The following is a 22,361-nucleotide window of genomic DNA, read 5'->3' as shown; positions in this document are numbered from 1 at the left end:
AGTGGGGGTTTTTTTGTTTGTTTTTTTGATTTTAAATCCACTTAACATCCTTCGAATGTGCTAGACGGACACCAATTTAAAGGGCTAAATTCGCTGAGCGTTTGCAGACAGCACTGTAAAAGTTTCAGGCACCGTGAAGCTAGCAAACTGCTAACGAGCTGTCGCCGTTTGCTTTTTGCCAGAAGCCGTCAGTCTTGGTGACAGACATGCCTCCGTTTTTGGCAGGTTCCTCTTTCTGTTGACTCTCGACACGACAGCACTTTACTCACTTGTTAAACACAAACCGCAAGCACATCCCCTTCCACAGCCAGGTGTATGTCATGAACATCTTGCACGTTTGCCGCACACTTCTACGGAACACAGGAGAAACTCGCCACAATTGTTGGGTAAGTTTTGTTTGTTCGTTTTTAAGAGCTCATCAAATTAAAAAGAAACTATCACTGTATTGTTAGTCAAAGTACACAAACTTAATGTCACAAAAGTGAGATTTGTGATCACTCAGACGTTATTATTTATCAATATTATTTTACTTGTACGGTTGAATACTACTACTACTACTAATAATAATAATAATAATAATAATGTAAATTACTGTGCCAACATTGCCAACATTTATACTGATATAGCATTTAAATGCATGCTGATTTTGCAGAAAGTGTGGTCACCACTGTAGCCGCACAGAATTACCATAGCTCTCAGTTTTGAAACTATTTCGTGTTTTATATGTATTTAAAGAAAAAAGACAAACTAACATTGCGTGTGCAGATTCTGTATAGTTATTTTATTAAATGAATCCTATTCCTGTTTCACATGGTGTTCTCTCTCGGCCCTTCACCCCGGCATGAGTCACAATACATGATTATTTATGATTTATGATTACTCAGGCGTCTCCTTAGTGTCAAATGTGTGTGCGCACGCATGTGTGTGTGGTTAACTCTGAGCTGTTTTTTTCCATTGTTGTGCTTCCTGTCTCATTTCCTTTCTGTGAGTATTCCTTTCTGTCAGTGACTGCAGTATTAGCCATGTGACAGACGCCTCGTTGCATCTAAAATAAAATTGTCCCCATACTTTATGCCCTGTAAATATCTTCAAATGATCCATGAGTGAAAAATTCCGTGACAAAAGTATCACACACACACACACACACACACACACACTTTGAAGTAGTTTTAACTTTCCCTGCACAAGTCAGAATTAGTCTGCAATGTCTGGAATTTGTGACAATGTAGAAAGTAATGAGTATGAACTTTAAAAACACTTGTTTTAATGTATTTTCTCCAGTCGAACCAAATACTGTTTGACATGCCAGAGTGTAGTAGGCCCTCACTGAATGTATAAAGACCCAAAACTGTGTCAATGAGGATTTTTTTTTTTTATTCCTCTATGAGATGTATTACTTATTTAATAAGACAGAAAATGTAAAAACGACTCAAAAAGACTAAAACTAACTGAATTATCATTCACACTAATAATTACATTTAAATGGATACACTTGTCTGTAAACTCTATCACGAAGCAAATAATTTACTTCAACTCAAGGTCAGTATTTTACACTGTTAATTCCGTTTTATGCTGTTCCGTATTAATCCCACTTTTGAAATAGTTTCCTTTAATTTGATCAATTGTACGTTTTGTCTATTGGTTCCTCGTGCTTGAAAATAGCTTTGTTTCACAAGGGCATCGCTTAGCCACAGGAGGGCAGTAGTACATTGCCTTACTGTGGTAGAAATGTAAACTTAATTTAAGATTTCTGGCTCTTCACTTATTTACGCTTCTCTTCATTTAATTCTTCAAAATGTACGTACATTTACAACGTAAGATTCTGTCTTGACTGCTCACGTTTATTTCAGGCTCTTGTAGGCTACAGCAGTGTTCGTACTGTTGTGCTGATTCGTTTATTTGCTCTTTTAGATTTCCACATGGAAAGAATGCATGGTGCAATGTTCCCACACCAAATGAAAGGATCGTGTGATTAATGGATTACGGTGCCTGAGAGTCATACACTGTACAGTTGTACAGTTCGAATCATTCAGACGCAATCATCAGCGAGGGTGTGTCCACCCGGGTCACTGCTGAGGCCTACTACTACGGAATGCACGATGGGTCAAACTCTGTCGGAGTTCTCGCACGCCACCACCGCAGCCTCGGGCAGAACGAAATGGAAAGCAGGAGAGGCAACCCGGCGGCTCAGAGTCCGCGGATCTAGCAGCAAAGGAAAGCCAACGAGCGGCCGATTAAACGGAAATCCGATGAAAAACAAAGTGCTGTCGTGTTTGGGAAGAAGAAAGCGAGACTCCAGCGAGGCAGACGTGGATTCCGGTTGCGAAAGTGGAGCCGGTCCAGCGCCGCGCCGCGAACACAGAGTTGGAAAGTTGCCGAGGGACGAGGTGGTGTCGACGGTTGGGGAAAGCCGAGCATCCTCGGAGTGTTTGGACACACAACCGGGCGTCGATCTCAATATCGACCGAGACAAAGCGGCTGGCCCGTCCCATCCGAGGGGTGCGGAGCCGGCTAGGGCTGTTCAAGCCAGCGGTGGGGGCAGCGAGGAGCCGAAACCCGGGCGAGAAGACAATGAATCGGACCCCCAGACAAGGGCCATGGAAGATCAGCCTCTGGTGGGTGACAACAAGGATTGTATTGTTTCCACGGCTGGAGAATTGAGGGAGACTAGCCCGAGTTCAGCCCCACAGCTCACCCCTGACCCGCACGCCGAGGGGGCTTCATCCACCTTGTCCTCAGATCAACCACCCAGTGGTAAACGGCTGCTACCGGGCGATCAAACCGGGGCTAAAATGACTAAAACTGATCGCAGCGCCGTTTCGTGTCCGTTTAAAACCACAGGGGACCAGACAAATGGTTGTCCCGTTGAAACTGTGAGCAGACAGGACTCTGAACAGGCCCAGCACGGAGCCCCAGGAGGCCAGAGTTACCCTGGAACTATACCGAAACTCATCATAACCAGAGACCCCAGTCCAACCCGTTCCTCGGACCCTCCATCCCCGCTGGGCGCGCAGACGGAGCTCACTGCCGGCTCCTATCTGGTTTCGCGGCCCGACGACGAGTCGCCCTGCTCGGACAGCGGCTGCGGAGGCTCCCCTGCCCTGATGCGATCCCCGAGAAAGCTGTCCAACTCCTCCTCCATCGGCCTGTCCTCCGCGTCGTCTTTTGAGGAGTCCGAGGACGACTTCACCGGAAGCGACATCGAATCCAGCCTGTCTCCTCGGTCTATGTGCAGCCCTGACGATGGAGCGGGGGTAAGTGTCTCCTTTTTTTAAGGAAAAAATATCCTACAACTGCCTGTCAGAAAACTATTGTGAGCAATTGCAGTTTGCCCCCTTATTTCGAACTGTTAGTTGCACGTATACATGCTGCTTTAATAAGGTGTTTTAAGGTGTGCATAGGTGAGCCCAATACAGTTGCCTGCAAGTCTTTGACACTGGAATCCATGCACACACATTACGTGCCAGGAGACATGCAGTCAGTAAGCCTCCACGTTGCAGCAACTCTTTTGCCAAAGCGCTTCTGTTAATTTACCATTTTTAAAAATTGCTCACTGCATGAAAAAGAAACGCACGCTACGCAGTGACGTCACCAGACCCTGTAAAAGACCTTTTATAGCTGTGCAGTCTACAGTGTTTTGAAACTCTGGAATCTTCAGTCAACGTCAATATGACACCTACTAAAGTTCAAGTGTGTAAAAAGTTAAATTGCTTTGATTGGGCAAAACTTTTTTATTTTTTTTTTATTTTTAACCTTATATTGAATTCACCTACACAAGTACACCACGAAGAATGTTGTAAATTATAAGCAAGGAAACTGGTTCTTATCTCAACCCACATACTTGTGTGTCCGTCCACTGCCATAACTCACGATTGCTTGTCTGACATGAACAGAACAGCTTGACCATTAGAACTCTTCCATTGCACGACTGACTCGTGTCTCATCGCAGTTGACCGTAATTAAATTCTTTTACAATTAACAACCCTGATCCTATTTGGAAGCACTCGGCTGTAACTTTCCCGGATTTCTAAATGCACTTTGGGTTAGAGAAGGAAATCCATAAACGTATTTACTTTCCAAGTATTATCTTCCTCTAGGCATGAGATGAGGTAAAAAAGAATTTTTCCAAGTAGGAAGTCACCCTCACCCCACCCCCTGAGTCAAGAGGCTTTGATGCACTGTTGGCTGTAAATGCTTGGAATGAGACCAGTCTTGAAAACAGGATGTATCCATCGGAGATGACCTTCTAGTATCTCCACTTTTAGTCCTGACAGTATGTAAATCTTTCTCGTCCCGCTGTTCTGCACAAGATGCTCCTTCGGCGTGTTGCAAGAAGATCCTCTGTGAGCAGCATACCATTCACATTGCACCGGGTTAAACTGCCAGAAACGGTTCATGTAATTTTATTAGGTGGCCCAGTTTTATTTTTTCCCCTGCAGAAAGGAAACTACTGTCTGGTTACTTTGTTAAAAAAAAAAAAACAACAACCTCCAAACAGATGAACACGAGACAGGGAAAGGGTGGGTTTGTTTCAAATTCAATTTAAATGTAGCAGCTGGGAACTCTGCAAATCCTTATTTTATACCAGAATTACATCAGGGGACATCTGAAAAAATAAGTCTGGAAAACACGCCTCGTCCAAACTTGTGAAAAGTAGTATGAGAGAGAGATAAAAGTGAGCTTTTTGTTGGAAGCTGTCAACATAGGGCAACACATACTTTGCCAAACATCTTTTAGTCGTTTGGGTTTATACGAGTGCAAAATCTGTCAACAGCAGTCAAGGGTTTAGAATGTCGACTTAAAAATGGGGTATTTCATCTCATCTTTAAATATACAGTCAAATCTTCATTAAAAAGAAGCATGACATGCGTCATCCATGTGCTCAAAGTATTTAGATCATATTCTGAATGATGAGATGAGATTGGCGTATGTCCTACAGAAGACATACATTTTATAATTAATATACAGATGTAATCTCACTTTTCCAGAGTAAATTGCGAATTACACAGTGTAAGAATCTGTTGTTTTTTTTTATCAATCTAAGCTGAGGTCTAAGACTTAAAAGGAACAAAACAATACATGAAGTTTGTCTATTTTTTTGACATTCTACGTGCATTGTTTCACATTCATGTTTTACATCAGTGAAAAAAATAGTCCTCCTATTGTTGTATATAAACGTATTTCCTATGTCCTCAGTCACATTCCATTACAGTGCAGAGCAGCTGATTGTTTACCAGCTACAGCAGACTTCATTAGATACAGCAGGCCAATGGGTATCATAATTTCCTGACAATTATGCCACCGCCAGGAAATGAGCGACCTGAGGAGATGAGCCTATATACCAAACAAGACGTGCCCGGCCCTTTTTGCTTCTGAGAAGTCTTTTCAAAAATAAAGACGCAGAGGGTGTGTGCTCGTTGTCATTCTTAACGCTGCAGCCGCGCTGTCAGCTCCCAGTCAGACCAGGTACATTTCGAACACTCTGACGTGAGCAGATACTTGCTCAAACACGCATACTCTCACTCTCTCTCTCTCTCTCTCTCTCTCTCTCTCTCGCTCTCTTTCTCTCTCTCTCTCTTCCTCTCTCTCTCTCTAACACACATGCCGCCTTGCATTCAGAGTTCAATGCGTGTCATGGAAAATTGGGCTGAAGGCAGAGCCAGTTGCTAGGTGACTTATTTTCCATATATGGCACTTTTTTTTTCTTCTCGTCTTCTTCTCTGTTCACATAGTACATGTGTATGTACATATACGTGCACATGTTTAGTATGAAATATTTAAAGATTTGATGTAAATTGCTACAAATGTCGTGACGAAAAGTTGCTTTTTATACCGCTCTATAATTTACCGTGATATTATCAGTCACAATCTCCGCAGACGCACAGTTCAAGACAAAGAGGAACGGAGAACTAATAGAAACTGAGTAGAATGTGACTAGACAGTCAAAGACTGGGACTTTAAATACTTCATGTGACCACTGCAGTGTGCATTCTTACTCATATGAGCCACAATGGCAGACTTGTTTTGTATGGAACCAACTACACATCGTCTCACTCGTCACTCCCACAGCAGTTACACACAAAGTGCACAATGCACAAGAAAGAGGTGTGTTTTTGGAATCATCATATCAGCAACACAATAGGTTTTTATTTTGCCACCGTGGTAATAACACGATTGTACACGATGTGCACCACATCTAAGGATCATATTGGGTGCTTCATTCCCAACAACATGCACACGTGTATGTTGCTGTCACCACGTCAGACATGATTTTTACACTATTAAACAACGGCACAGTTAGTTGTTGCATCAATTTCAAAGCCACAGTGAAAATGAAAAGGGATTGACATCTTACCTGTACTGCTCAATGTAACAGCAGTATGAAATGGAAATAGTTATCAAATCCTTTCTTAATTTTTACCTTTTCTTCTTCTTCCATTAACAAACCATTTCCAGTTTTCATCAACATCAATTTAGAAAAATAAAAGAAAGAAATCTCCTCTACAGGAAATTGTAGACACCTTCAATTTGATATTAGCTTAGTTTTCCTATTTAGCATTTAGAACATTAGGAAGGGGTATCTTTTCAGAAAGGGCCCTTGTCTGTCATCTAAAATATTGAAAAACAAAACTTTTATAAAATCTATAATAGTCAATTTCTTCAAGGTGTGTCTGACAAGTGACATGGAGTCTACAGTATGTCAGAGTGATCAGTAAAAAGACACCTGCAAGGCAGGACATATGTACTGAGACCTGGAGAAAAGTCAACAAGGCCCTAATCTCTGGAACTGTCACTAATTTAATCTGGATTAAATCGCAATTTTCCGCGATACAATTAAAGCTGTGCCTTTTCTTGAACACTGTTTGTCCCACCAGTTGAGCAACGAACAAACGCTGCCATGGTGAGGGGATGTGGTTTTCACGTAAACTAGTTTAAAGCAGAACACCCCTGACAGTACCTGGGAGTCTTTGAAGTGTGTGCCGAGCTGTGCATGCTCATGTTGTCGCTCCAGTAGCTCATGATTGTTGTCTGACAGGTTCTTCTTACTAGACAGACAGAAACGCACACACACACACACACACACACACACACACACACACACACACACGAACACACACATTGTCACTCACGTACTAACAAGCATAAGGGGAATTTGCCACGGAGACGTAAAAGTGGGGTGACCTGGAGGTTATGGGCAGCCCAGCTGTCATCCCAACCCCCACACCTCCAGCAGATTGGCTCAGCGTGGGGCTCAGGATTGGCCCTCCGGGGATTAGGGAGATGAGAGGCAGACAGAAAAGTACAAAGGTGAGCAGAGTGGTCAGAAAGAGGAGACGGTTGACGTAATTTAGTTTGGAGGTTTGCTTTGGAAAGATGGCTTGAGGACGAGATAAAAGGGGGGCTCGTTGGCGCAGGCCGGCGACGGAGAGAAAAATGGAAGCCCTGGGTTTGCAGTCGTGAGGATTTGCTTAATGACATCAGAGAGGACGCGGAGCATTGAGAAAGTCTTAGGAGAAGAAGGGTGGAGTAATTTCCTATTGAAACAGGACATATAGTGAACTAGGATGACAAAGGGAGGTCGAACAGGAGGGCGGAGGTACCTTCGAGATACGAGCAGACGCTTCTAACCGCGGGAGGATTACCCGGGAGGCTACGCGACCCTCGTGTGCGGCCCGGAGGCAAAGTAACTCGGATAATGGTGCGCTCTTTTGAGGAAGGCCACCGACGACCATGAGGGATCTCAGGCTGACAGGAAGGCACACGTCCCTGATGGTGGTGGCCCGCGGCGATCCCATGCTAAAGCTGCGCAGTGTTTTGTGGTGGCTTCGTTCCCGCTTTGTCTCCGGGGCTCTGTGTGCCTTTGTCAGCACCTTCCTCCTCCTCCACTACTGCGCCGTCTGCCAGGTAGGAAATAGACGCCAGCGAATCGACCCGAGAGTGATGATGCACATTTTGGATTTGTCCTGCCAGAAATGCGATCGCTCGTGTCAGACTGCCTCAGAAGAGATGGAAAATTGGGCTGATTACATCAAATGCAGGCGATGCATTTAGACATGAAAACGCAACAGAAATGTTTCCACACTGTCAGCCTTGTTAGAGCACATATCTGCCCTGCGTGGCTTTTTAGTGGCCTCTTAATTTTTACGAGACTTAGTCATTTTTGCTTCTCAATGAGAGACGGTGTTTTCAACCTATTTTGATTGAAATAGGTTGAAGCCACAGCAACATTATCAGGTCGTTTTCTTTTCATAGTTTATCAATATTGACACATGACGGTTATGTTATAATCTTAGGTTTAGCTTTCAGATGATTTGTTATTAGAGTTAAATGTTTTTGCTTGACAGACAGCCTCATTGTAATTATAAAAAAGGCAGGAAAAATAAAGAATATCACACAAAAAATATGTATGTAAGATATGTAACTGTGTGGAAGGTCAAATATAGGCACAGCGAGGCTTAAATGACAGGGATGGTGTCTCGGTGATGTGAATTTCAGACCAGGGATTTTACACAGGATGGATGTGAAAAAATATCTGCCTGGTCTTGTACATTCTAAGATAAAGTGAAGTACAATTGTGGTTGTGAATGGAACGATACTTTGAACGCGTTTGTGATAATCAGTCGGTAGTTCGCAGATGAACAGATACAGGTGTGAGAAAGTTTACTGGTGGGTTTTTGAAAGTGAAGACTGGGAAAGAGAGTTATACCCGGTGAAAAGAATAGAACTAAAAGTGTAAGACACCTGGACAAAGCTGTGTTTATCCGAGTGTTGCGCCATAAGAAGCCCAGAGACCCTCCCTGCCTTCCAGCCCTCAGATACTGGGAAGCAGCAGCTCCCAAAAAAATGAGAGCAGCTGAATCGAAGCGAAGAGCAAGAATGTTCTGAAGAATACAGTTTAAAGAATAATGTTTGAAGCCCAAATAAGACAAAAAGAAACAACCCAATGAAAAGACAGAGTTTTGAGGATGAAAAGGATCCTTTGGAAAACACATTGAATAATCTGTTTTATAACTATTTGAGTTGTGTAAAAGAAGGCGGGGATGGCGAAGCTCAGACCGGCAGAGGTGAAATGTGAGCTCAGCGCTGGAGTGTGTGGGTTGTACAGCGAGGATGAGAAAGCGACTCGCTGTTTACAGCTTTAGACAGGTTTAAAAATACAGTCCTGTTGTCTGAAGTCGACTCGTCGTGATTCTGCGATTCAGCACCTTTGGAAACAAAGGAACAGGGACGTGTTTTGCCATCAGTTTGGAGGGATTGGACCGAGAGCCATGAAAGTGGCCGATGCCCTGTACTCTAGTGTCTCATCCCCGAGGTTCCTCAGAGGTGTCGGATGGAGGTCATGTTAGCAAAGTCAAGAGAAGCTGAGGCTACTGTGGTTGAACAGTTGTCGATTACCATTCGAAACATATAATTATGTTGTTTCCCAGGATTAAGTTTGGTTTTCACAGCAGCAGTTTCGCAAAAGGAATCCTGTTTATTAACAGCAACTGCGGAGTGGTGGCGCAACGGGCAGGAAACCTCAACCTTTGGCAGTCTTACACACAGCGCTTTCATCTCGCAATAACATGTGATCTTGCCTCACAGGAAGTTGTCTTATATTTGTATTTTTCAAAGTGCAAATAAATGGGCTAGTCCATGGTTCGGACCCAAAAAGAAGAAAGAGAACAGACCACGTCCCAGGGTGAATGTCTGCAGCTTGTTGAGTTTCTTTCACACAGTTTTTTTTTGGTAAACAACAGGTTCATGATTAGCTTTTACAGCGGCTGGTTTGGAAGGGAACAACTGGCAGTTACATTTTACTGACTGGGTGGAGTGTCTGAACTGGGTTCGGTCATCTTTTATCACACGTGAGGCTAGCAAGATTTATTGGTCGTCAGTTGTCTCGATATTTTTCTGCTGTGTGTCTCTCAGATGTTGAGATATAAAAAGACACCAAAAGAGGATGTTGGAATGATGGAAGTGGCTTTATTTTTCAAAAACTTTTTCAAAGTTTTTATAAAGTGATAAATAAATAAATCTGGAGGTGGTTGCAACTGAAAACTCCCCATCAATAATAAGTCAATAAATTGGAAGCCTAGATGAAATAGAGGGAAAAGGAACAAACCTGGAATGTTAAAGGGAAAGTCATATTTAACTGCTGTTTGTAAACTGAAACCTCCTGTTCCGGAAGCTTGGAAGCTGTCCAAATGCAGCTTCCGATCAAGTCTTTGGCCAACAACACGGTCGGCTATGAATCAAAAGTTGTCGAACAGCGTAGATGTCAGAAATGTGGAAGCGGATACGACCAGGTGTTACAAATCGTCGGTTGCGAAATTGTTGCATGCCTGTGGTGATGCAGCTGATGTGTACACATTTTCCGTCACCGCCTTGTGCCGCGAGCCGTCGGAGGTCACGTCGGGGGGGGGGGTTAATCCGTTGATGCGATTGGAGGCTCAGCCGGAGAAAACGACAAAGAAAGTTAAACAAAGCCGCGAGTTTTCTGGCGGCTGAACTGTACGGCCACGGCGACCTGTTGGTCACCTCTGAACCCGGGAGCCGAGGCGTCACGCTTGAAGCCGCCTCCGTCCTATAGTCATGAATATCGTGAACCGCTATTGACCGAACATCCCCTCAGTTATGACAAATCAGTCAAGGGTCCACGTTATATGACCCATACCAAGTAAAATTCACTTTACCATTCTTCTATGTATTTCTAACCCAGGCATGGGCAAACTACGGCCCTGGGGTTCATATGTGGCCCCTTAAGCTTATTAATCAGGCCGGTCAAACTTGAAGAAACTATGTTTTTCGTATGTAAGGAATTAAGTATCTGTATTTCATTCATTTTTCAAGTCCTTTCAGTAAAGAGTCAAATATCGTGGGGCTTCGAAGACACATATTTTGTTGGAACACTTTTGTTCATTTTCAAAAGACATTAAAACACGTGTTTTCTACATACCCCATGATATATATATTTTTCTCCTATGAGTTGGGTCACCAAAACACTCCATCCATCTGCTCCTGCTCTGGCCCCCTCTGTCAAATTATAGAACCTATTGTGGCCCACCAGTCAAAAAGTTTGCCCACCCCTGTTCTAGCCTGTCCAAAAATTTTTTTTTTTAAAATACATATACATATATATATATATATATATATATATATACATATATTATTGGAGGGTTATTTTTTGTATCTTCTGGAAATCTGGAAAGGTTCTGGTACTTGATTGTGTGAACCTGTTCTGCGAGAAACAAATGAAGCTATTTTTCAGCGTAAAAAAAACACTGAGCATTTCCACGAAAGGTGTGCTCGATGAAGACAGCAGGAAAAATGCAGTTGAAAGCAACGCAAAAAAAAAGCGCCACAGGCACTTTGTACGCGAGTTGTGACAAAAGGTGGAAACAGGTGACGTGGACGTGGTATGAGCCCAATTTTTATCCCGGCATAAGTCAGGTTAATGGAGATAAATACTCCTTTCTTGCATAACAATTTGGCTTCGTCAGACATCTAAAGGGTTTCATGCGCTCATTTATCAGACTCAGCTAGTTTGTTGTTCAGGGTTTCTCATCACAAGGGAACAACACAGGGATCCATGGCAGTTGCGAAACTCCTGATGAATCACTGGAATATAATCATCAACAAAGTACCAGCCACTTTAAATGATGACGGCAAAACCAAAGCAGTTAATTACACAAGACTCGCATAAGACCATTTGAAACGGTCAACTATATTTGTTCCAGCGGGGCGCTTTTAAACCTTCAGACCGCTTCTTCTTTTTTTAATCTTCAAAGTTAAACGCAAAACCCAACAATCTCTGTTTTGTGCGTGTGTGCGTGTGTGCGTGTGTGCGCGTGTGCGTGTGTGCGTGCGTGTGTGCGTGTGCGCGTGTGTGCGTGCGTGCGTGCGTGTGTGTTCTTGCACCAAGACTTCAACGGCGCAGCTGTGGAAAGAATGTACGTGATGAGATCACAGATAATATGCTGACATGTAAACATGACGGAGATAGGCCCCGGCTGGGAGCAGCTCGGCCATCCGCAAACACGGTCCAGCAGTAAAAAGATTAGTTTTATTGCAGCAGCCTCTTCCCCGCACATTTCACTGCACGCTTCTTTTTTTTTTTTCTTGTTGCCTCACCCTGGGTTTCCACGTGTTTCAAATCCATTTTATCTCTGTGATTAAGATGGGGGAAAAACAAATCTCTATCTCTCTCAGACTCTGACACACACAAGCTAGCAGATCAATGTCGCGCTCTCTCAGATTGCTTGCGTCAAAGACCCTGTTGCACACTGTCCTTGCTTAGGTGTTTCCCAATGCAGATCTCTGACACACATACACTGCACTCAAACACACACACACGCACACACACACACACACACACACACACACACACACACACCCTCTAGTCCAGACAGTAAGGGGTCTGTTTTACAACACTGCCCTGCCAGCCTTTGGTAAATGTTTTATGAATGAGCTTTGTGTTACGTACATTGGGCACCTGGCCTTGGTCAGAGGGGAGGATCTGTTCAATGTCTACTTAGGGGTGTGTGTGTGTGTGTGTGTGTGTGTGTGTGTGTGTGTGTGTGTGTGTGTGTGTGTGTGTGTGTGTGTGTGTGTGTGTGTGTGTGTGTGTGTGTGTGTGTGTGTGTGTGTGTGTGTGTGTGTGCGCGCGTGCTTTTTCCCCTTTAATCATAATCACTCGGTTGCCTGCAGTAAAACCCAGCCCCCGAGTCAAATCCAGTGACTAACTCTCGTATTTTTTATGCCATCTCATTGCGTGACATTGACACTTTATGTTATTCTGTTTTTTTTGTTCCTCCTTCCAGAACAAGTCGTGGCAGAAGCTGAAGACCATGGTCCAGTGGTCCCCCTTTGTGGTCTCCTTCAAGAAGCGTTACCCCTGGGTGCAGCTAGCCGGCCATGCCGGTATGAGAGGAGTGTAACCTCCGGCAGTTTTGCAAACGACATAAGCAGATCTTGCGTTGTACAATACAGATGAGTGCCTCATTGTTTTCTCCCCAAGCAGCAGTGTGAGTTTTCTGCTTTACTGCGAAGTAGTTTTCAATGTGAATGGAAAAACATGGATTTGGGATTTTTCTTTAATCAGAAATAATGCAGTTGAAGATCATTGTAATGCTGTTACTATGCTGATGTGCTGGTTGCTGATCCTGCATGACTAAACAAATCGAATGAATCTGTCCTCAAATATAATGAAATGGATGTAGTGCTTCTGCAGCTGAGAGTGGGCTGTGAATTGATGGTGGAAGGGTTGACGGTTTAAATCCCTGCTCCAACGCTCCACTTGTTTGAGGTGCCCTTGGGCAAGACACTGAACCCTAAATTGCTGTAATTGCTATAATTGCTAATAATGAGGCCGACAGCGCCTTGCATGGCAGCAGCCACCCATGAGAGGCCATTGTAAAGCGCTTTGGGGTACCGTGAAGGTCATCATCATCATCATCATCAACTTTATGTATATAGCAAAGTGCTGTACATTGGGACATACACATGATAATGTAAAACATTTAATTATAAGCATAACACAAGCATAAGTGCTTTCTTAGAAGAAGCCAAACAAAGCGGAAATAAATGAAAGTGTAATAAAATGTATTGAAAGCCCAGGAATGAAAGTGTGTTTTTAAAAGAGATTTATGAACAGAAAGTGACGAGGCCTGTTTAACGTTAAAAGGCAAGGCAAGGCGAGGTGCTGGAAAGCGCTATGTAAGTGCAGTCCATTTACCACTTCTGCAGACGCCGCATAACCCATGCGCAGTGCTCAGTTCACCTATTTACTGGACCTCTCAAGACTCTTCACACGCAGAAGAGGAACGTCTATCACATGCACGCCACAGGCTGTGTTTCCAGGGGCCTGTGTCTGGCCCATGGACACCTTCAGCAGCCTTTTGTTGCATCTCAAGTCTTCAATCTTTCCTCCTCTGCGTGTCCTTTCCAAGGTAACTTCCAGGCGGGGGAGTTCGGCCGCCTGCTCAAGCGATACTGCGAGTGCGAGCAGCAGTGCCTGGAGAAGCTGATGAAGGACATCCTGCGGCCGTACGTGCCCGGTTATTACGGCGTGGTCCAGAGAGACGAGCAGGACTATAATCTGATGGACGACCTGCTGGCCGACTTCGACTCGCCGTCCATCATGGACTGCAAGATGGGGAGCAGGTAGGCCAGGAAGTGTAATCGTGTCGGAAGGGGGATGTAATATTACAGTGGGAGGGGATTTTTTTTTTTCGTTTTGTTTGTTTTAATCAGGGCTTATCTTATCTTGGCCTCGGCGTCGGATGTAATAAGGCGCTTGATGATGCTTTTCTCTCACTGGGTTTGACAATAAGCAACGGCACGTCCGTTGAGACATGGAAAATGAGGGCTGCAGTCAGATCAGTTCTGAACCAGGGAGCACAGGAGGAGGTGACGGTTTGTAAAAAAAACAAAAGAAAAAAAAACAAAACCTCCTGTCTTTTCAGGACATACCTGGAGGAGGAGCTGATGAAAGCCAGAGAGCGTCCGCGTCTGCGGAAGGACATGTACGACAAGATGGTGGCGGTGGACCCTGGCGCGCCCACCGAGCAGGAGAGGGCCCAGCAGGCGGTCCTGAAGCCCAGATACATGCAGTGGAGGGAGACGCTCAGCTCCACGGCCACGCTGGGCTTCCGCATCGAAGGCATTAAGGTGAGGACACCCGAGCGGCGGCGCCGTCGGTTCTCAGCAGGACATAAATGAATCAGTGGGAAGAAACGCAGGGGCCACACACAAACACACCGCAGCCAAAAAAAAAAAAAAAAGGCTGCTTGTTCTTTCGAGATTTAATCCGGGACCCAGATATCAGGTTGTGCTAGTCGCTGCGGATTTGCATGTAATGCGCAGAAGACTGGAAATATCCAGTGACGCCGTGTGATGCATTTAAAGCGGCTGGCTGCTCTCCAGCTAAACAAATGCGAGCGGCCCGAGCCAAGTTGAGGCCGCAAATCGCATTTGTTATTCTTCGTCAAACGCACGGTCAGCGAAACCCAGACCCCGAGGTGTCAAAACACGCGGCGGTTGCGCTGCCGCGGTGGAAAAGCCAGCCGTGACCCGAGCGACGGAGGGAAAAACACGTTCTGTTCTTTTTGTGTGCAGAAAGCCGACGGAACGTGCAACACCAACTTTAAGAAGACGAAGCACAGGGAGCAGGTGATGGAGGCGTTGGAGGAGTTCGTAGGCGGCAACACTCAGATCCTGGTAAGATGGATGCGAGTTCGCCGCTCTCATCGCCGCGTGTTTGTGCTAAATAAAGACAAACAACTTGTTGTTGCCTCAACAACTGGAGTGGTGGTTTTTTTTTGTTTAGTTTTTTTCTCACGCGTTTGGACGACAAGAAACACATGTACTGCAATATGCGCTGTTCAGCCGCAGAGCCTGTTGTTGGCAGGTCCGGGCCAGGACTTTGTGGTAGTGGTCTATCATCTTAATGGCGCACACAGATTTATGGACATTACAAACTGAGCAGATGCCGTGTAAACAGATGGCGAGGGCTACGAGACTTTGGGTAAAATTGAAAATTCACCGTTGCAACTCATGCATCAGCTGGGCGATGATACACTCCCAAACATCCTTATTACCCGTTTTGGATCGGTTAGCGAACCCGACGCTGATTCAGCGGCAGGCTGCACTGCTTGTTCAGCCCGTTGGACTCGTCGCCAACTATTTGCATCCGGCTGTGCTCGTTTTACTAGGGCATATCGAGCAGGGAGTTGTAAATCTGGTTATTGAAATCGACTCTTCTAAGGTGGAAGACGCTCTTATTTAAAGACTGCCGGACTTAATAACCAAAGTGCCTCTGCTTTTGGTTTTGGTTTAAATCCTCCTGCAGTAGCCGAGGTTATGTAAAGCGACAGCACATTACGCATCCCCGCACGTCCGCAGGCATTCCTCCAACGCGCTGGTGCCAGTCTGCCTTTATCTAGGTAGGCCGATCAGGGTTAAAGTAACTCCCTTGGCTTCTCCTTATCTGACCGTCTACCTGTTTGTTTGTTTGTTTTGCATCTCCTCCTAGAAAACCTACCTACAGCGGCTGGAGGAACTCCAGTCGGTCCTGGAGCAGTCGCAGTTCTTCAGAACGCACGAGGTGAGACACCCTGGCTCTCTGTGATCTTCCGAACAACAACGAACCTGCCGGTCTAGTCAGATGTTTCTGATATCATCATCATCATCATTGGCGTTAGGCCATCCCACGCGTGTGAAAACCTGCACGTCTCACTGTCTTTTTTTTTCTCTTTTTTTTTGGGGGGTGGTTGCATCACAGGTGGTGGGCAGCTCCCTGCTGTTCGTGCACGACGCCTCGGGCAAGGCCCGAGTGTGGATGATCGACTTCGGCAAGACGGTCCCGCTGCAGGCGCCTCAGACCCTGGACCACCGGACCCCCTGGCTGGAGGGCAACAGGGAGGACGGCTACCTGCTGGGACTGGACAACCTCATAGACATCTTCGGCAGCATGCTTCCGCAGACGCCGTGAAAGACAAAAAGTCGGTGTTGGGATTGGCTGTTGGCTGCGGGGGAGGGGTGGAGGGTGGAGGGCTTCCTGGTCGGGGAAACTGGAGCTGACGCCATCAGACGCTTTTTCACGCTGCGACCCAGGTGTAAGAAGAAGAAGAAGAAGAAGAAGAAGAAGTGTGAGAAGAAGGCAAAGACAATCGCAGGATGCCTGTTGCGAAAGAAAAAAAGACAAAACAAAAAGAAATGGAGTACGCCAAAGTCTGACTTTATGAATTCACGCTTCATTTGACAGAGACATATTCGCCCCTGGTGAGAGCGGGACGCCGACTCGTATTTCAAGCCGCCGCCGCTTCCCATCTGGGTTTAAATCCTCCGATGGCACAAACCTCTGGGAACCGCTTCATTTCTGCGTTAATGTTTAACACAGGCGTCGCTGCCCCGTCCGCAGCGCCCTCTGTCGGTTGAAGTTTCACATTGCACCCCTTCCGCCGACGTCGAACCTGATCCGAAAGGTTCGACGACCTACCTTCCTACACGTTGTACAGTGCAGCATTTGGGTGATGGGACTTTGTATTTGTACTGGACCACGATGACGTTTAACACTAAAAACACTGGGTTGGACTTCCCGCGAAGTGACTCAGCGTGTAAATATGAGTTTATTTAATGAGCTCCTCTTTGGCCTTTCTAACCTCCTCACCTTGTTTCCACTCTCTGCGTGCCTCATTTTTAAAGAGAGCCGTTTGACCATTCCAGTTCAGTGGACTCCCGTTTTGCTTCCAAAGAGTTCACCCAAGTGTAAAACTGATCCCTGCGGTTGAAACTTTTAGCAGGAAGTGTTTTCTAAATTTGAAAATTTGTACAACAATGCAGTGGATGTTTTTATTTTTTGTTAAGGTGAGCAACTTGGCAACCATGTTTGTTAGTTGTTTGTCGTTTTTTTTTTTTTTTTTTTTAACATATGTTGCACTATGAATCCTCATCAAGCCATTGATTGAATCTAGCCGTGCCTCTGTGTGATTTCAGCTGGGAAGCAGCAAGTTGAGTAACGTGTTTACATGCCGAGACATTAGGATGAGCCTAATTACTTGTCAACTTATGTTTTTCCCCACCGAGTTGCGTCGCTTTGGATTTTGCAGGGAGTTTTACAGTGAAAGGTGACACGCAACTGGATCGATTGTCTTAAAAGTGGCGAGTCTGCTGATGTTTCGCATTTTCACGTCTATTTAAAACTGGCAATTTTTGAACGTGTCTCATTAGTTAAAGGCTGACCGATCAAATACTGGAGAAACTAATTGCCGAAATGTGTTTTGCCTTCACTTAACTCCGTCGAAGAAGATGGCAAGTTTACAAAGAAACAGCAATGTTGTCGACATTATGTAAGAGCTATTGGGCAGATCTGGAATGTAGAAGGTCGGTAGAAATCCTCCTTAACATTGACGAGTGTCACCGTGGAGCGCGACCGAGTGGCTCACTCGTCACACACCACTGAGTGCTGGAGGAGATCTGAGCTCATGAAAATTAAATTCAGACATTCAAGTTCATGTATTTTTGAAAATTCAACCTGCTGTAAGGCTTTATAATGTATTGTATCTCTTTGGCCACATTTTCCCCATATTTATAAAATGTCAAACTAACACATTTTTTTTTTTTTTTACAAGTGAATTGTACTTTACAAGTATGCAAACTGGATTCATTACAGCAAATAGTATTTTTTAGAAAGCAATGTGTTTTCGAGTTGCAAAGCACAGACTGGTTAAAAACTGATAATAATTCAATGCTTTGTCTTGGTTATGGATTGTAATAAACTGGAAAGAAGAGTTTTCACAGTTTTTTTTTTGTTTTCAAACACTGAGCTTGGATTATCTCAATAGAGTGTTTATACATAACAGAAAAAATAATAAACCTAGGAATATGTACCTTTTTAATTTGTTTTTATTTATTTTTTTCTGTATATGCAATGACCATCAGAGAGGCAGAGCAGAAACTAGCAAAAACCACAGGTCAGCTCATCCTTGATGCTAGCTGCAGCGCCAGGTAACGCACCTCCCTTCCCCCTCAGGTTCTGGATCTGTACTTTTTATCTTATCTTAGACCTGCATACCAACAGAGACCAATCCTGCAAAAATAGATTGAACGCTTTTCACCCATTCAAGTTTAATAGGTTATTTCTTTGCTATACTTCAAACCCCCCCCCCCCATCGAAATATGGCGAAAAATCCATACATTTCTGTTTTGCATAAAACTAGCCACGCACAGCAAAATACACTGAGGGTAACAACATCCGATTTGACAGTGTAAACATACAGAGTTAAAATAATGGCAGTAATAAAGAATAGAACCTCTGTAATAAAAACCCATTTTTATATGATTGAACAACATTTTCTTTAGGAAATGTTAAAGGGGGAGCAGGGGAGGAGGTAGGCAGACGTGACTTTAAAATAATCCCAGTGTCCTTACTCAGTCTACACTGACCCAGTTAGCAGCACGTATGAACACTCTTCAAAAATCTTTCAAAACAGCAAAAGTTTTGAAACCAGCAAATTCAGCACCAGTCATCCTTTGATTGAACGGATCATTTTCTCTGATTCCTCCTTCTTGTTCACAGTCATTTCTGCACCACTGTCTTTGTGTGCAGCAGCACCGCCTGTCCAGCCAGCCCGGCCTCCACTCCTCCCTGAGGCAGCACGTAGCGCGTCCCGTCGCTCGCCCTCTTCGGGTCCATGGTCTTCAGCTGCTCGTTGCTCCGGGACACGCTGTCCAAACTCCACAGCTGGTAGTGAAGACTCTTACCCTGCTTGGCCAGGACGTAAGCGTGTTTGAGCGCGGCACTGCCGACCGGACAGGGGCAGCTGTCGGTGGAGAGGAAGAGCCACGGCAGGGTGGGATCTTGGCGGATGTGCTCTTTGCTCACGCTGCCCTGCTCCAAACCCAGGAGAGCTCCTAGAGGGAGAAGGCATGTCAAGGCGAGTGCCATGCATTTCATATCTAGGCCTTCAGTGACCTTGTATTAGCCTACCTAAATTAAAACGCCTAATAATACTATCAATACTGTCAAAACTCAAAAAATAATTGCATAGTTTCCCCAATTTGGGATCGATAAACTACATCTATTATATTTTAAATGGTGATTATAAGACACAAGTCTACAAAGTTGTAATAAGTGCAGCAAAAAGGAACTGTGCATTGTTGCTGTTCCATGTAAGACACCAATAAGACAATACCAAAAACTATTCAATGAATGAACATGACAGTAAACTGATTATATGCATTTGTTTTTGAGAGTATGCAACATCAAAACAACAATTGAACAATAACCCTCAATGTTATTTACATTATAAATTACAGATGGATCTGCAATCGACCTTCTCCTCCTTCTGGCATTCGTAAAGCCTGTCTGGCTCTCACTCTCACTGCTTATCCAATCACAGTTCAGCGTAAGGCCAGCTCGGCGGTGCAGACTCGAGATCTGATTGGCTATCGCAGTTGACTGTGGTCCGTTCACTAACAGCAGACAGGAGCCTGCGAGGCCGATTCTACTGTCAGATTTCATAGAACCCGACAACACAAGCTGGCTGAAATATGATTGGATAAAAACTCTACCGTATTATACTACAATGGAAGCAGCGCAACCAAGTGGCTATTATATGACATGAATAAAACAGATTATGGAGGATAACTTTATAATCATCTTTATGGGAAAAAGTAGCTTTTCTAAGTATGTTGAGGGCAGCAGTGAAGGCCTAGTTGGTCCAGACGACCCCCCCCCCCCCCCCGGCAGTCATTGAGTCTTACCAGAGGCGACGGCCCAGTGCGCCTTGTGGCCGCTGCGCTGGCACGGCTCATGGTTGAAGTCCTCATCATAACTGGTAAACACCGTCAAGAAATTCCCCACCAGTGAGCATTTATTTGCTGGCACAATGAAATCGACCTTTATAAGCGTCTGGGTGGAGGATACGGAATAAGAACAGGCTGTCCTTTCCAAAGGTGTGCGACCATCGTTGCGGCGTTGCTGCCGTTCAAACCCCCGGTGAGCAGTTCAGCCTTGCAGCCACAAAGCTCTTCCGCCAGCTGGGCCATGTTGTCGGCTAGAGAAAAAGGGAAAAAATAAATATACTAAAACAAATGTTGAAACAGCTAACGAGAGTACTGTATTTTCCATTAGCTCAGTGGAATTGTGACAACAGAATTACTATAGACAAACCATTTTTAAGCCCTGAACAGACAAAATGCATAATTCATGTTTTCTGACAGCAGTGGGTCTCAAGTCTGTCAGTGGCCTGAGGAAGATGACGAGTCTTTGCTTCTTTTTGTTGATGCATTATTTATTAAGTGTGTGCTAAAACATGCAGTTGTACTTTCTTTTCGCCCCTTTCCTAACAAATGGAATACAGCATCAATTTTAGCATGAAGCTAAGACCAGAAGCTAAGACCAGACTGGAGGACTAAATACAATGTTTTCTAGAGATTTACAAATGTATTTATTATTTTTTTTTTTACTAATTGTGCAAGGTCGCTCCACTGGAGCCTACAAAGGCATATTAGGATTTGAAAATAAGAATTCGTAATCTTAGTACATAATGCTTTTTTTTATTTGGGATCATCAAATAATTGTATTATTATTTTTCATCTCTAAATCAACCCTTGGGTGAAAAAAACAAAACCTCAGTGAGAGGAACGCCCTTGATTTCCCTTTATGATTTCGACAATTCATCCCATGTAAGTTACCTGAAAACATTTCTCCCTGTGCGGTGTGTCCCCTGCTCAGCGCCGTCTGAACAACAGTTTCCATGTCGACACTCAGCGGCGGCCGTCGCAGGTGAGCCGCCATCCACAAAGCCACCAGGCCACACCTGGAGGGTACACACAACACACTCACTTCCAGGTACATGTCACGTTTAATGACTTGAACACATCAAAGAACTCGTGTGAGAGAATATCAACACCGGCTCCCCTTTGTGCAAACAACCACTTGCTGTGTTTTATTTGTCAAGCAGGCGCGTCCATAAGTAAATGTCAGTCAAGGTGTCAATAAAAATGCATCACAGCAGTCGGGCCTTACTGTGGTCCATCTTGGATGAGCGAAGGCACATAGGAGTTCACAAGTATCCACTGCAGGTCCTTCCTGAAACTGAAGTCCAAGAAACCCAAGGGGCATTAACATCTATGCACAAAGTGGAAAAACAACACAATAAAGTTCACTGAACACAAATCGTGGATTCTACCTGCTCTCCCTGTGCTGGAGCAGTAAGCGGGCCTCTGCGTGGTCACCCTCAACAGGCTTGCTGCTACCAGCGATGGTTTGATACAGCTTCTTCTTGGACGCTGACGATGCAGCAGGTGGTGGACCAAAGGCAGGTGGAGGAGGGGGTGGAATCGCGGAGATCTCCGCTGACATCTTTTGAAGAGCTCTTTGCCTCCTCTGCACACAATGACAAATGCCAACCGTGTCAAAAAATATTTTCTGTATGAGTGTTTGCTAAGGTAGCAAAACACAAATACTGTACAGTCAGGTCGATTTGGAAAGTTGGAGTCCACCTTCTGATCGACTCCCAGCAGAAGCAGCCGAGTAGGAGCATAAAATGTTGTGTGATAATGGGTAATAAGCTATAACCAAGGCGCTTACTGTGGACAGCGAATCCCCTAAGAGTTACAATGAGTTGCAACTTGCAATTATTGACAAGGTAAATATTTGACACTTAGAAGGAACGCCGACTGCTGCCGCTGTACATCCATATTTGGCATCGCTCTCAGTCTTTGCCAGAGCGGAAACCAGCTCAAATGTACAAGGCCACCACCTATCGGTCTGGAGTGGCAAACAGCGAATCAGTAGTTCACAATAGTACTTCTACTCTTGAAGGAACAATGCCAGTTATTGGTTAAACTTGAACTAAAAGTAACAACACATT

The 22,361-nt window shown here is 44.7% G+C and overlaps 2 protein-coding genes across 2 annotated transcripts; one reads left to right on the top strand and one right to left on the bottom strand.

Annotated features, from left to right (window-relative positions):
* The first annotated feature begins 155 nt into the window (after positions 1–155).
* On the top strand, positions 156–18,272 carry itpkcb (inositol-trisphosphate 3-kinase Cb). Its single transcript, XM_076036178.1, has 8 exons — positions 156–386; positions 1,912–3,254; positions 12,804–12,903; positions 13,932–14,145; positions 14,448–14,652; positions 15,100–15,201; positions 16,016–16,087; positions 16,265–18,272. The coding sequence occupies exons 2-8, from the start codon at positions 2,100–2,102 to the stop codon at positions 16,472–16,474; spliced, it is 2,058 nt and encodes a 685-aa protein (XP_075892293.1). The 5' UTR covers positions 156–386; positions 1,912–2,099; the 3' UTR covers positions 16,475–18,272.
* Positions 17,592–22,333, bottom strand: actmap (actin maturation protease). The gene is made up of 7 exons (XM_076036179.1): positions 21,991–22,333; positions 21,678–21,874; positions 21,515–21,583; positions 21,181–21,305; positions 20,411–20,540; positions 20,248–20,318; positions 17,592–19,395 (listed from the first exon to the last, which is right to left on the bottom strand). The coding sequence occupies exons 2-7, from the start codon at positions 21,848–21,850 to the stop codon at positions 19,061–19,063; spliced, it is 903 nt and encodes a 300-aa protein (XP_075892294.1). The 5' UTR covers positions 21,851–21,874; positions 21,991–22,333; the 3' UTR covers positions 17,592–19,060.
* Positions 22,334–22,361: the final 28 nt, after the last annotated feature.

This window comes from Nelusetta ayraudi, unplaced genomic scaffold (assembly GCF_046127955.1).
Source record: "Nelusetta ayraudi isolate G7.1 ecotype Tasmania unplaced genomic scaffold, CSIRO-AGI_Nayr_v1 ptg000048l, whole genome shotgun sequence".
Taxonomy (NCBI): domain Eukaryota; kingdom Metazoa; phylum Chordata; class Actinopteri; order Tetraodontiformes; family Monacanthidae; genus Nelusetta; species Nelusetta ayraudi.
This window is presented reverse-complemented; position numbering and strand designations above follow the sequence as displayed.